Raw genomic sequence first — 14,051 nt, 5'->3', positions numbered from 1 at the left:
ACTGATATCTTGTCATTATTTGACAACACTAACAGTCAAATATACTGATATCTTGTCATTATTTGACAACACTAACAGTCAAATATACTGATATCTTGTCATTATTTGACAACACTAACAGTCAAATATACTGATATCTTGTCATTATTTGACAACACTAACAGACAAATATACTGATATCTTGTCATTATTTGACAACACTAACAGACAAATATACTGATATCTTGTCATTACTTGACAACACTAACAGTCAAATATACTGATATCTTGTGATTATTTGACAACACCAACAATCACATATACTGATATCTTGTCATTATTTGACAACACCAACAATCACATATACTGATATCTTGTCATTATTTGACAACACCAACAATCAAATATACTGATATCTTGTCATTACTTGACACATACTTAAATCCCAATCGTAAAAGTACGACCTCTGGCCACTGATAACATTTTTTTGATTCAATATCTGCCCTGAATTCTTTTTGTTGGCTCATAGCTAAGAACAAATCTCGAATCTCTTGAACTTTATTGAGGGTGACACACGTCTATGGTGGCATATGTCTATAGTGACACACGTCTATGGTGACACACGTCTATGGTGACACACGTCTATGGTGACACACGTCTATGGTGACACACGTCTATGGTGACACACGTCTATGGTGACACACGTCTATGGTGACACACGTCTATTGGGACACACGTCTATGGTGACATACGTCTATGGTGACACACGTCTATGGTGACACACGTCTATGGTGACACACGTCTATGGTGACACGTCTATGGTGACACACGTCTATGGTGACACGTCTATGGTGACACACGTCTATGGTGACACACGTCTATGGTGACACATGTCTATGGTGACACACGTCTATGGTGACACACGTCTATGGTGACACACGTCTATGGTGACACACGTCTATGGTGACACACGTCTATGGTGACACGTCTATGGTGACACATCTATGGTGACACGTCTATGGTGACACACGTCTATGGTGACACACGTCTATGGTGACACATGTCTATGGTGACACACGTCTATGGTGACACACGTCTATGGTGACACACGTCTATGGTGACACACGTCTATGGTGACACGTCTTTGGTGACACACGTCTATGGTGACACACGTCTATGGTGACACACGTCTATGGTGGCACACGTCGATGGTGACACACGTCTATGGTGACACACGTCTAAAGTGACATGTCTATAGTGACACACGTCTATGGTGACACGTCTATGGTGACACGTCTATGGTGACACATCTATGGTGACACGTCTATGGTGACACACGTCTATGGTGACACACGTCGATGGTGACACACGTCTATGGTGACACACGTCGATGGTGACACACGTCTATGGTGACACACGTCTATGGTGACACACGTTCATTCTTTAAAATGCGATTTGCGTTTGAACCAATTCTAAATCCATGCCAAAATATAAACTTTGCTTTAACCTTAGCCCTGACTCTAAAAGTATATTAATCTCTAAACCTAATTAATGTTTAGGACACTAATTAGACTGATTACGGGAAGTGTCTGGCGTCATACCAATAATTGCACCAAATATTTTCTCACCTATCTTGCTCAGTGACACACACACACACACACACACACACATACAGACACACACAAGATTGTGTAAAACCGGGTGGTTGTATAAGGACAGCCGGGTGGCTATGTCAACATGAAGATAATCTGCAAGTCATGCTGAGATAACTGCTGACACACTTCAAGATTTTGTCACAAAAAATGTTGCGACTTTCTGTCAAGAAATATTTGAACCAAGACCGTTATTCTTTCATTCTCAAACACCACATATTCAGAGGCAATGTTTTTATACAACACACTGATCAGGAGGTATTTTCTTTTTCTTTTAAACTTACGGATAAGGAGGATATTTGAATATTGTTTAAATCACAAAATTTTCAGGCGATTTTACACATTATTGTTCTCTAAAACCTAACCGATTTGTTGGTAATTTTAGAAATGTGTACCAACAGCCTTGAAGGTGTTTATTTTGTAAAAGAAAAACATTAAAATACACGCATTCTACTAAATGTTCGCAAACGAAGCTTTGTTGATGTATGTTATATGTAGACCTGTTATATTTATCAGTGGGTTTTAGTTAGTGTACCCAGATCAAAATATAGTTAACCCAAGTGAACCGATACTTTAACTACATAAACACTCGGCCCTCGGATACACATCTCCTATACACGAATTGTGTTTTCCCTAGCTGAGAGCTAAAAAGGATCCATAAAATGTGTTTTCCTTTCGTAAGAATGACACGCCACGCATCACATGACTGATAATCTATTTTAGGAGAGCAAATAGTTATTGAGAACCATCCAACGATACGGAGCAAATGTTGTGCGCCTTAAAAAACGTGGTTCATGAAAGAACATTTCAGCTCGTTAAACTAATTAAAACACGATTAGGGATTGAATTTTTAAGGTTGGCTATTTAGGAGAGTAGAACTATCCCGATGTCTTACTTAACCTAATGCTAAAAAAAGATATTTTTAAATATTTCCCCTAACTCATCCTACTGAAAAAAGTTGTAGAAAATTATTTTTAAATTATATTTCCCCCAACTCACCCAACTGAAATAAGTTGTAGAAAATTGTTTTCAATTGATTTGAACGATCCGAGAGTAGGAAGGCTATTAATAGAATTAATATGTCGGGACAAATTTTATTTTATTCTGAAAAATTAAATATTATTTTCCCACTCTGTAACCCATCTCAAAGACAGTGATTCAAGTAAGTTAAAACTTTATTAAATTATTTATTTTTAAGTTGTAAAAGAGGAATTTAAATTTCTTCATTTAAAACTATTACTATGGAGATACATTTTAGCTCTCCTGATCCAACACTTACAATCATGCATGCTGATTTGGCATCTCGCTCAACATAATGTTGATTCACATGTAATTAAAGCATTCTCTCCCTCTATGCTAAGACCAGCACACCACCACACTACCACGCTACTACACCACCACACCACCAAACCACCACACCAGCACACCACACCAGCACACCACACCACCACACCACCATACCACCACACCACCACACCACTACATCACCACACCACCACACCATCACACCACCATAGCACCATACCACCACACCACCACACCACTACATCACCACACCACCACACCACCATACCACCATACCACCACACCACCACACCACCACACAAGCATACCATCACTTTACCACACCAGCATACCACCACACCACCACACCACACACCACCATACCACCACACCACCATACCACCACACCACCACACCACTACATCACCACACCACCACACCACCACACCACCATACCACCATACCACCACACCACCACACCACTACATCACCACACCACCACACCACCATACCACCATACCACCACACCACCACACCACCACACAAGCATACCATCACTTTACCACACCAGCATACCACCACACCACCACACCACACACCACCATACCACCATACCACCCTCCACCACACCACCACACAAGCATACCATCAGTTTACCACACCACCATACCACCACACCACCATACCACCACACCACCACACCACCACACTACCACACCACCACACCACCACACTACCACACCAGCACACCAGGAAACCAGGACATCAGGACACCACCATACCACCACACCACCACACTACCACACAAGCATACCATCACTTTACCACACCAGCATACCACCACACCACCACACCAGCACACCACTACACCAACGAGGTTGTCTGCTGTTTTTTGTATCTGTTTCCTGAATGGCTTTACTAACTGGCTGATGATTGATTATTTCTGATATCGTCAGTATTTCCCTCGGAATGTACTCCCCAAAGTCTGAATGTACTCCCCAATGTCTGAATGTACTCCCCAATGTCTTAATGTACTCCTCATATATATGTATATATGAATATGTATATATATATATATATATATATATATATATATATATATATATATATATATATGTATATATGCTAGGAAACATTAATTTTAAATGAGGAAGGATTCGTATTTAAGCCTGGGAATTCTAAATCAGTAGACTATACTTGCCTATATTGATCTTTAGGCTTCAAACTACCTCTACTCAGTTCTTAATACTTTTAACTTTTTGTTTTCGAACTACTTTTCTATATTTTTCTTACCATGAACTTAAAATAAAACGGTTTTTAATTTTTAGTTTACATTTTTTTCAGCCAGCTTTTGCGGACGAACTAATTGAACACTCCTTATTAATACTCTCGTAGATCTACTCACCTTGACCTCAGCGGCAAAGGTCAACATTTGCTAAAAGGTTATTGAAAGAATAAGCCCAGTGAATTCGTTTACGTTTTAGCTCATCTTTTAAGGTATTGTCAAGGAATCTATCGTGTGAGTATTTACGTTCATATATTGTGTGACAACGATACCTAAATAGCATTGAGCAGCTCATTATATGCCTTCAAGCAAAGATCCCCCGCATCAAGCAGACATTGTTTATTTAACTAACTGAAGACTTTCAGTTTTAAAACTTTTCACAATTCTACCTCGTTGTGTATGTTATATTTTCTACTGTGATTACTTTTCTAATCGCATCATCTACAAGAACTCAATATATTAACACAAAATGGCCGATTCAGAGCACCAGGCTTTAAACAAAACTGATCCATCGACTAAGGTTAACTACCAGACGTTAGCCCACTACTCAACTGACCAAAAGCAATCGGTTTTCAACCCTGCACTTCTGATCTCCACAAAACCCGACCAAACGTCCGGGCACACCTCCACACAGTCCAACCTCCACGGCACCAGACGCCCGTCCAGGGCGTCTTTCCTCGGAAGTTTCTCGGCCAGTTTGGACGCCCTCAAGGCTAGCGTGGTGCAGGTGAAGCAGAGTTCCATTGACCACTGGCCGCTACTTTTGCTGACGGTCGTAACGGCGCTGGTCACAAGTGCCCTCAAGGTGTTTAGCCTCGTCTTTGACCAGTACGTCTACAGCGTGTACGCTAAGGACGTGTTCGGGGGTAGGAACATTGATACACGCAGGTGAGTGGTGCCTAGGGGGCGGGGGGGGGGGGCTTAGGTACATACAGGTAAGTGGGCACAGGGGTTAGGGCCATAGATCAAATAACCAAATGACCTGATTCTTAATGAACCAAATGACCGAATGCTTAATGAACCAAATGATCTAATGCTTAATGAACCAAAAGACCTTATGCTTAATGAAACAAATGACCTAATGTTTAATGAACCAAATGATCTAATGCTAAATTAACCAAATGACCTAATGCTTAATGAAACAAATGACCTAATGCTTAATGAAACAAATTACCTAATACTTAATGAACCAAATGACCTAATGTTTAATGAACCAAATGATCTAATGCTAAATGAACCAAATGACCTAATACTTAATGAACCAAATGACCTAATGCTTAATGAACCAAATGACCTAATGCTTAATGAACCAAATGACCTAAAGCCTGGTTTTATTTACACCCCAGCCACCCATGTCTCAACACATCCGACACTTCTCCAAACGCCTCGGCTGATAAAGATCTGGTGGAACAAGTCCAGGATATGACGTCAAACTTGACGCTCTATCTTGACGTCATCTTATACGTGCTAGGGATGGTGTCAAACATGGCGCTGGGCGCATGCGCCAACTTGATCAGACGTAAAGTGCTGTTGTTAGCTCCCCTAACTGGGTTTTTCATCAAGTGCGCCACGTTAAGCTCCATCATCTACTGGGAGCTGAGCTTAGACTGGTTGTACATGGCGTACGCCGTGGACGGTATCTGCGGGAATGTGAGTACTTGTGCGCGTGTGTGCTGGTCCGTTGTCGGTGAGGGGAGGTACTTTCATAGGGTGGGGGTGGGAGTACTTGATAGGTCTACTGTAGGGGTGGGGGTACTTGTGTATGCCTATTGTGGGGGTTGGGGTACTTTTATAGGTCTACTGTGGGAGTGGGGTACTTTTATATGCATAGTGTGGGTGGGGGTACTTGTATAGGCCTACTTTAGGTGTAGGGGTACTTGTATATGACTACTGAGTGGGTGGGGTACTTGTATATGACTACTGAGTGGGTGGGGTACTTGTATATGACTACTGAGTGGGTGGGGTACTTGTATATGACTACTGAGTGGGTGGGGTACTTGTATATGACTACTGAGTGGGTGGGGTACTTGTATATGACTACTGAGTGGGTGGGGTACTTGTATATGACTACTGAGTGGGTGGGGTACTTGTATATGACTACTGAGTGGGTGGGGTACTTGTATATGACTACTGAGTGGGTGGGGTACTTGTATATGACTACTGAGTGGGTGGGGTACTTGTATATGACTACTGAGTGGGTGGGGTACTTGTATATGACTACTGAGTGGGTGGGGTACTTGTATATGACTACTGAGTGGGTGGGGTACTTGTATAGGCCTAGTGTGGTGGTACTTGTATAATATGGGGTGCGGTTTCCTGTAAATATATAGAAAATGTGTACATTTAAACCCTGAGGGTACCATTTTTACCTCACCCAACTTGTCAAAACATTTTTACCTCACCCAACTTGTAAAACATTTTTACTTCACCCAACTTGTCAAAACATTTTTACCTCACCCAACTTGTCAAAACATTTTTACCTCACCCAACTTGTCAAAACATTTTTACCTCACCCAACTTGTCAAAACATTTTACCTCACCCAACTTGTCAAAACATTTTTACCTCACCCAACTTGTCAAAATATTTTTCCTCACCCAACTTGTCAAAACATTTTACCTCACCCAACTTGTCAAAACATTTTTACCTCACCCAACTTGTCAAAACATTTTTATCTCACCTAACTTGTCAAAACATTTTTACCTCACCCAACTTGACAAAACATTTTTACCTCACCCAACTTGTCAAAACATTTTTATCTCACCTAACTTGTCAAAACATTTTTACCTCACCCAACTTGTCAAAACATTTTTACCTCACCCAACTTGTCAAAATATTTTTACCTCACCCAAATTGTCAAAATATTTTTACCTCACCCAACTTGGCAAAACATTTTTACCTCACCCAACTTGTCAAAACATTTTTACCTCACCAAACTTAGAAAAACATTTTTACCTCACCTAACTTGGCAAAACATTTTTACCTCACCCAACTTAGCAAAACATTTTGACCTCACCCAACTTGGCAAAACATTTTTACCTCACCCAACTTGTCAAAACATTTTTACCTCACCCAAATTGTCAAAACATTTTTACCTCACCCAACTTGGCAAAACATTTTTGTCTCACCTAACTTCTCAAAACATTTTTACCTCACCCAACTTGTCAAAACATTTTACCTCACCCAACTTGTCAAAACATTTTTACCTCACCCAACTTGTCAAAACATTTTTACCTCACCCAACTTGTCAAAACATTTTACCTCACTCAACTTGTCAAAACATTTTTACCTCACCCAACTTGTCAAAATATTTTTCCTCACCCAACTTGTCAAAACATTTTACCTCACCAAACTTGTCAAAACATTTTTACCTCACCCAACTTGTCAAAACATTTTTACCTCACCCAACTTGTCAAAACATTTTACCTCACCAAACTTGTCAAAACATTTTACCTCACCCAACTTGTCAAAACATTTTTACCTCACCCAACTTGTCAAAACGTTTTTACCTCACCCAACTTGTCAAAACATTTTTACCTCACCCAACTTGTCAAAACATTTTTACCTCACCCAACTTGTCAAAACATTTTTACCTCACCCAACTTGTCAAAACATTTTTACCTCACCCAACTTGTCAAAACATTTTTACCTCACCCAACTTGTCAAAACATTTTTACCTCACCCAACTTGTCAAAACATTTTTACCTCACCCAACTTGGCAAAACATTTTTACCTCACCCAACTTGTCAAAACATTTTACCTCACCAAACATATCAAACATTTTTACCTCACCCAACAAATCAAAACATTTTTACCTCACCCACATTGTCAAAATATTTTTCCTCACCCAACTTGTCAAAACATTTTACCTCACCAAACTTGTCAAAACATTTTTACCTCACCCAACTTGTCAAAACATTTTTATCTCACCTAACTTGTCAAAACATTTTTACCTCACCCAACTTGTCAAAACATTTTTACCTCACCCAACTTGTCAAAATATTTTTACCTCACCCAACTTGTCAAAACATTTTTACCTCACCCAACTTGTCAAAACATTTTTACCTCACCCAACTTGTCAAAACATTTTTACCTCACCAAACAGTCCATCGGGATGCTGTTGGGGTCGTTCCTGTACACCAGCGATATCACATCACGTGACAACAAGAGGACCCTAGGGGTCGCCATTGTCGAGGCCGCTAAAGGGGTCGTGAGTGCAGCCGTTTACGTGGTAGCCGGGCAGCTGATCGAGAAGGCGGGGTTTCTGGTCCCAGCTTTGGTGGCTACAGGGCTACAGGCTCTAGCGTAAGTGGTGTCTTTTAGCGTGAGTGGTGTCTTAGGTTTTAGCGTGAGTGGTGTCTTAGGTTTTAGCGTGAGTGGTGTCTTAGGTTTTAGCGTGAGTGGTGTCTTAGGTTTTAGCGTGAGTGGTGTCTTAGGTTTTACCGTGAGTGGTGTCTTAGGTTTTAGTGTGAGTGGTGTCTTAGGTTTTAGCGTGAGTGGTGTCTTAGGTTTTAGCGTGAGTTGTGTGTCAGGTGTGATGGTGTGCTAGGTGTGCTAGGTGTGGTGGTGTGTTAGGTTTTAGCGTGGTGGTGTAAGGTGTGATGGTGTGTTAGGTGTGGTGGTGTGCTAGGTTTTAGATTGATGGTGTGTTAGATGCTAGCGTGATGATTTGTTAGACGTCTATGAGTACCTGACTGAAGTTAGGAAACGTAAAGGCAGCTTGGCATAGTGCTGACCACACTACTCCTTTATATACCTACTCACAGGAATATGTGAACTACGTCAACTATCATATAGAACGCTTAGTTTGAAAGGATAGCTTTACAAAACAAAAATATCACTGATTCTCTGTCTACAGTTAAATAAAATTTAATTGGCGTCATAGACACATTTATTTTTAAATTTTAACATCGGCGGTTAATATATTTCCTTAACACGTATAATCGTTTTCTTCTAGTAAGCGATTAGACAATACGCCCACATTAGTGTTATAAACTATTCCAATCGTATTCTACACCATAGAGATGGTACCTCAGGCCGGGTCTACGACAAATTCCCGAAAGACACTTGCCCGAATGCCGTTTGCCCGAAGGCCGAATTCCCGAATGGACACTTGCCCGAATGCGACAAATGCCCGAATGGACACTTGCCCGAATGCGACAAATTCCCGAATGGACACTTGCCCGAATGCGACAAATGCCCGAATGGACACTTGCCCGAATGCGACAAATGCCCGAATGGACACTTGCCCGAATGCGACAAATGCCCGAATGCCACTTGCCCAAAGGCCGTTTGCCCGAAAAATGTTATCAATAAAATATTACCAAATAGTCATTCGTGATCAATTTAAATTTGAAATTTTGATAAACAATACATATATTAACAAAAATAAAGGGAAAATATTTAATATCATATATATTAACACGAAGATATTATTAATTAATTTGTATTTAAATAGAGATCAAACATAAAAGACTAACATTAGTTTTTTAATTCGCCTCCTAGGCCCCTCCCCATTCTTTTGTTGACTGATCACCTCACAAGTTAACAAGATAAATCAAACAAACGCGCCTCTGTTCAATGTTGCGAAACGCCGCGCCGCCTACACCGTGTCATAAACGCTATAAACCACCGCAACACGTCGGCTACACAAGGTGGTCAAAACTTACACATCAAAAGAATGTTAAGATACCGCCGCCGACATCACCTTACATTTATTGAAGAATAAAGAATTTTTTTTACGGCGATTTCTCATATTAAAAAAAAATAATAATAAAAGCTAAATTTTAAAAATATAAGCAAATTTGTTTTTATGCTTAAAACTGTGTTGATTATCAAAATTTCAAACTTGAATTGATTATGAATGTCTATTTGGTTATATAATTTTTTATTCAATATTTACATTTTTCGGGCAAACGGCCCTCGGGCAAGTGGCATTCGGGCATTTGTCGCATTCGGGCAAGTGTCCATTCGGGCATTTGTCGCATTCGGGCAAGTGTCCATTCGGGCATTTGTCGCATTCGGGCAAGTGTCCATTCGGGAATTCGGCCTTCGGGCAAACGGCATTCGGGCAAGTGTCTTTCGGGAAAACGTCCGGCTCCCCCTCAGGCCATACGACTATTCTACACTATAGAGTTGGTACCTCAGGCCATACGACTATTTGTTTTTTACTCCAGGATCATCCTCGTCTGTTTCCTACCAGACCGGAAGCCCAAAGACCTGGAGCAGCGGGCCACGTTCTGGTCGGTCTCCGGTGCCGTGCGGGAGATGCTGTCGCCGTTCCTGCTGCCAGAGAACCAGAGGCTGAGGCGGATGTCGCTCCTGGCAGCCTTGACCTTCTGCGTTCTCTTCATCGCCAGGACCGGCGTCGATAAGGTCAGGGTCAAGGTCGTTCGCTGTCATTCACGTGAGGTGTCAGTCACTGATGTAACTGTTGTCAATGCCGCTGACGTCATTTTTCTGGAAATGTATGACAAACGGACGTAATGACCGTTAATTGTCGTTACCAGAGGCGTAGCGAGGGGGAGGCGGGGGGTGCGGACCGCACCGGGGGACACCATTTAGGGGAGTGACACCAAGGCAAAAAATAGCAAAATATATAGAGAAAAACTTGAGGGGGGGGGGGTGCTAATCGAAAGTTTGAAAGTTTGTCCCCGGGAAGGGTCACTACGCCTCTGGGGGGTGACACCATTATGTGCCGCACCGGGTGACACCCGACCTCGCTACGCCACAGGTCGTTACTGACATAGCCAGAGACAAACAATCAAGTCATCACTGTCAACTGTCATTATTGTTAAGGTTAAAATATTACTGTTCATTATACAAGTCATTATACTGGGACTGATCATTATTCTGGGTATACATGTGGCATTTGTTGAGTATATATGACGACAAAATAGCGACGGGTAACAGTATACCTAAAAATGTCATGGCGGTATTTTTTCAATGTTAGATGTTACATCCAATAAAATCAATGACATATCACAAAATGTTGTATGTTACATCCAATAAAATCAAATGACGTCACAAAATATGATCTCTATCACCCCGTCTAGATCAGGAACCTGTACCTGATGAATCTGCCATTTTGTTTCGACGCTATCACCATTGGTTGGTTCATGTTCGCACGTGACGCCGGCCATTACGCATTCACGGTCTTCGCCGTCAGCTGTCTGTACCGGTGCTTGCCGGGATTCGGGCTGGGAATTCTGGGAACTCTCTCCAACATTGCGGCATTCCTCATGTACGCCTTTGCCCAGAACTACTGGCAGATTTACATAGGTACAAAATGCTTATTGGTTTGTATGAAGTGCTTGTATAAACAGTGTTTCTTTTAGGCATCTCTTCGGTGGAGGGTGGGGGTGGGGGTGGGGACGACGGTACCGCACCTCCCCACCCCGGCAAATATAGTCTCCACCCCCCCCCCCACCCCCCAAAAGTTTCAAGCCCCCCCCCCCCCCACCCCGGAGAAAAAAGTCTAAAAGAAACACTGCAAACACTGGATGTAGAGATTGAATACGGTGTTGTTATTATATAATGGTTTGGATACTGTGTAAATAATGGTTTGGATACTGTGTTTGTATATAATGGTTTGGATTCTGTGTTTGTATAAAGGGGTTTGGATCCAGTGTTTCTATATATTGGTTTGGATACTGTGTTTGTATAACATATTTGTATCTGTAGTCCAGGTTACAGAATGTATTTCAACCAGCCATTGGTTCTCACACGTATTTCAACCAGCCATTGGTTCTCACACTGTCCTCTACTTGCTGACGTAGACGGGCGGTAGAGCGCTTGACTGTCAAGCCGATAGTCTCCAGTTCAAATTCCTGAATGCGCGTGACCACCCAGCTCTGATGTGTGGTGCCTGACTCACGTTAGGGAAAGTAAAGGCGGCTGGGCATAGCACTGACCACACCACTCCGAGGTCAAGAAACATATGAGCTTGACTACATCCGCCCTTAAAACCGGCAGGTCCTACATATTAGTTAACTTGTAGCTTAGCCTCTCATATTTAAAAAACTACATCAATATAAATAAAGTGAATGTTTTGTTGTCAAAAGTTTGTCCTATATCTCGTAGCGCCCGTCCTTGGCTTTGGAGAGACGCTGACCTTCACCGTGATCAGAGGTGAAGGGTCACGTTTGCTGGGACCCGAGTATCAAGGTAACCCATTACTTTACTTATGTAGGGAAACAGTTATCAATTCTTATCTCGAAGAAGTATTTTGACATGTTAATGTCGTTTAAAAAATTATGTGTTCATATACTATTTTTAAAAAATTTTTTTCCAGCGTCGTGGTTTGCCTCCCTTGCAGTGTTGGAGAGCATTAGCCTAGCGATTAGCGCCCCTGTTTTCATCCCCATCTACACGGCCACACTGGGCGGTTTTACTGGCAGCGTCTATGTGGGTTGTGCTGGTGTTCTGCTGGTGGTGCTGCTGATGAAGTGGTACGTGTCAGCTGTCACTTTTTGTTGTGATATTTTGTTGTGGCATTTAATTGTCAAATTTAGTTGTCATATTTTGTTGTGACATTTTGTAGTGACATTTAGTAGTGATATTCTGTTGTCACATTCTGTTGTCACATGTTGTTGTCAAATCTTGTTGTGTCATTTTGTTGTGACTTTTTGCTGTCAAATTTTGTTGTCATATGTTGTTGTCACATTTTAAGTTCTTTTGGCGAGAAGTCTAACGTTTAACGAATTTAAAAATGTAATATTTTTAAGTTGATGAGTTCCTTCCTGGTGAGTTCGTGTGGAGGGGTGGGCAGGGGGTATCAGGTTCTACCAGTGCTTATTTTAAGACATTGTTCTCCGTGGGGGGGGGGGGGGGGCGGACACTGTCAAAGTATTGATTTTGTATATCAACATCTAGTTCGTACGGGGCGGTAACCTCAGAGGAGATCAGTGAAAGAAACTCTGGGTTAGACACCATGAGTTCCCGAAGTTTCTCTTTAAAAATTAAAATATACCTATAAAAACGTCCCACATCTGCCTAATGTTTTGTTTCTTGTCGAAATAATGACGTCATGGGACTTGTTTGAATGTTTCACGAAAGTTGAGAAAAATTAGGAAACCGCTGAATCATGTTCTCAAATGTACTCTTTAACTCCCCCCTCCCACATTTCAACAGACATTATATTAACGGTAGCAGTCCCTTACTGTATTTACTGTATTACTCTGATCTTGTCCCATCCAGCATCTATCAGGTGATGTGGGTCAGACACATGACAGACGTGCTGTCAGACAGCCTGGAGATTGGCGCAGACGACAGTCAGACGTCAGACCAGAAGAAACTTCTCCCAGAATCTAAGGACCAGTTTACCAGCTCATCAGCATATGTCACACATCTTTGATGTCATCTGATGTCACGCATCTTTGATGCCATCTATCTCTGATGTCACACCTCTTGGATGTCATTTGTGTCTGACGTCGCACATCTTTGATGTCATTTATCTTTGATGTCGTTCATCTTTGATGTAACTCATTGAAATCTCTTTAACACACATCTCACATCTTTGATGTCACACATCTCTTGTGATACACATCTTTGATATAACTCATCTTTGATGTTACACATCTCAATCCCATCAACGTTTGCCACTCAACTCTGATGTCAGACATCTTTAATGGCACACCCTGATGTCAGACATCTTTAATGGCACACCCTGATGATACACTTTTTGTGTCACTCAAGGTGACATCCTTACATTGTGTAGATGAAGTAGAGTTCAGTTGTTTTTTTTTTACCTCGGCGTATGAAGAGATGATGTGAGCTAGGTACCCATCAGAGCTTGGTGGACAAGGACGTTGAACTGATTTGAACCCAAATTCGAACTGTTACTTTCGGGTTA

At 41.6% G+C, this 14,051-nt stretch overlaps 1 protein-coding gene across 1 annotated transcript; it reads left to right on the top strand.

Moving 5' to 3' along the window:
- Window positions 1–1,766: 1,766 nt before the first annotated feature.
- Window positions 1,767–13,655, top strand: LOC131957420 (uncharacterized). The gene is made up of 9 exons (XM_059322217.1): window positions 1,767–1,889; window positions 4,260–5,088; window positions 5,547–5,850; window positions 8,304–8,503; window positions 10,375–10,573; window positions 11,254–11,479; window positions 12,281–12,364; window positions 12,492–12,648; window positions 13,397–13,655. Exons 2-9 carry the CDS (start codon window positions 4,670–4,672, stop codon window positions 13,551–13,553), a joined length of 1,746 nt encoding a protein of 581 aa, XP_059178200.1. The 5' UTR covers window positions 1,767–1,889; window positions 4,260–4,669; the 3' UTR covers window positions 13,554–13,655.
- The last annotated feature ends 396 nt before the right edge of the window (window positions 13,656–14,051 follow it).

Source organism: Physella acuta, unplaced genomic scaffold, assembly GCF_028476545.2.
Source record: "Physella acuta isolate Inbredline_101_S28 unplaced genomic scaffold, ASM2847654v3 ptg001239l, whole genome shotgun sequence".
Taxonomy (NCBI): Eukaryota; Metazoa; Mollusca; class Gastropoda; family Physidae; genus Physella; species Physella acuta.
This window is presented reverse-complemented; position numbering and strand designations above follow the sequence as displayed.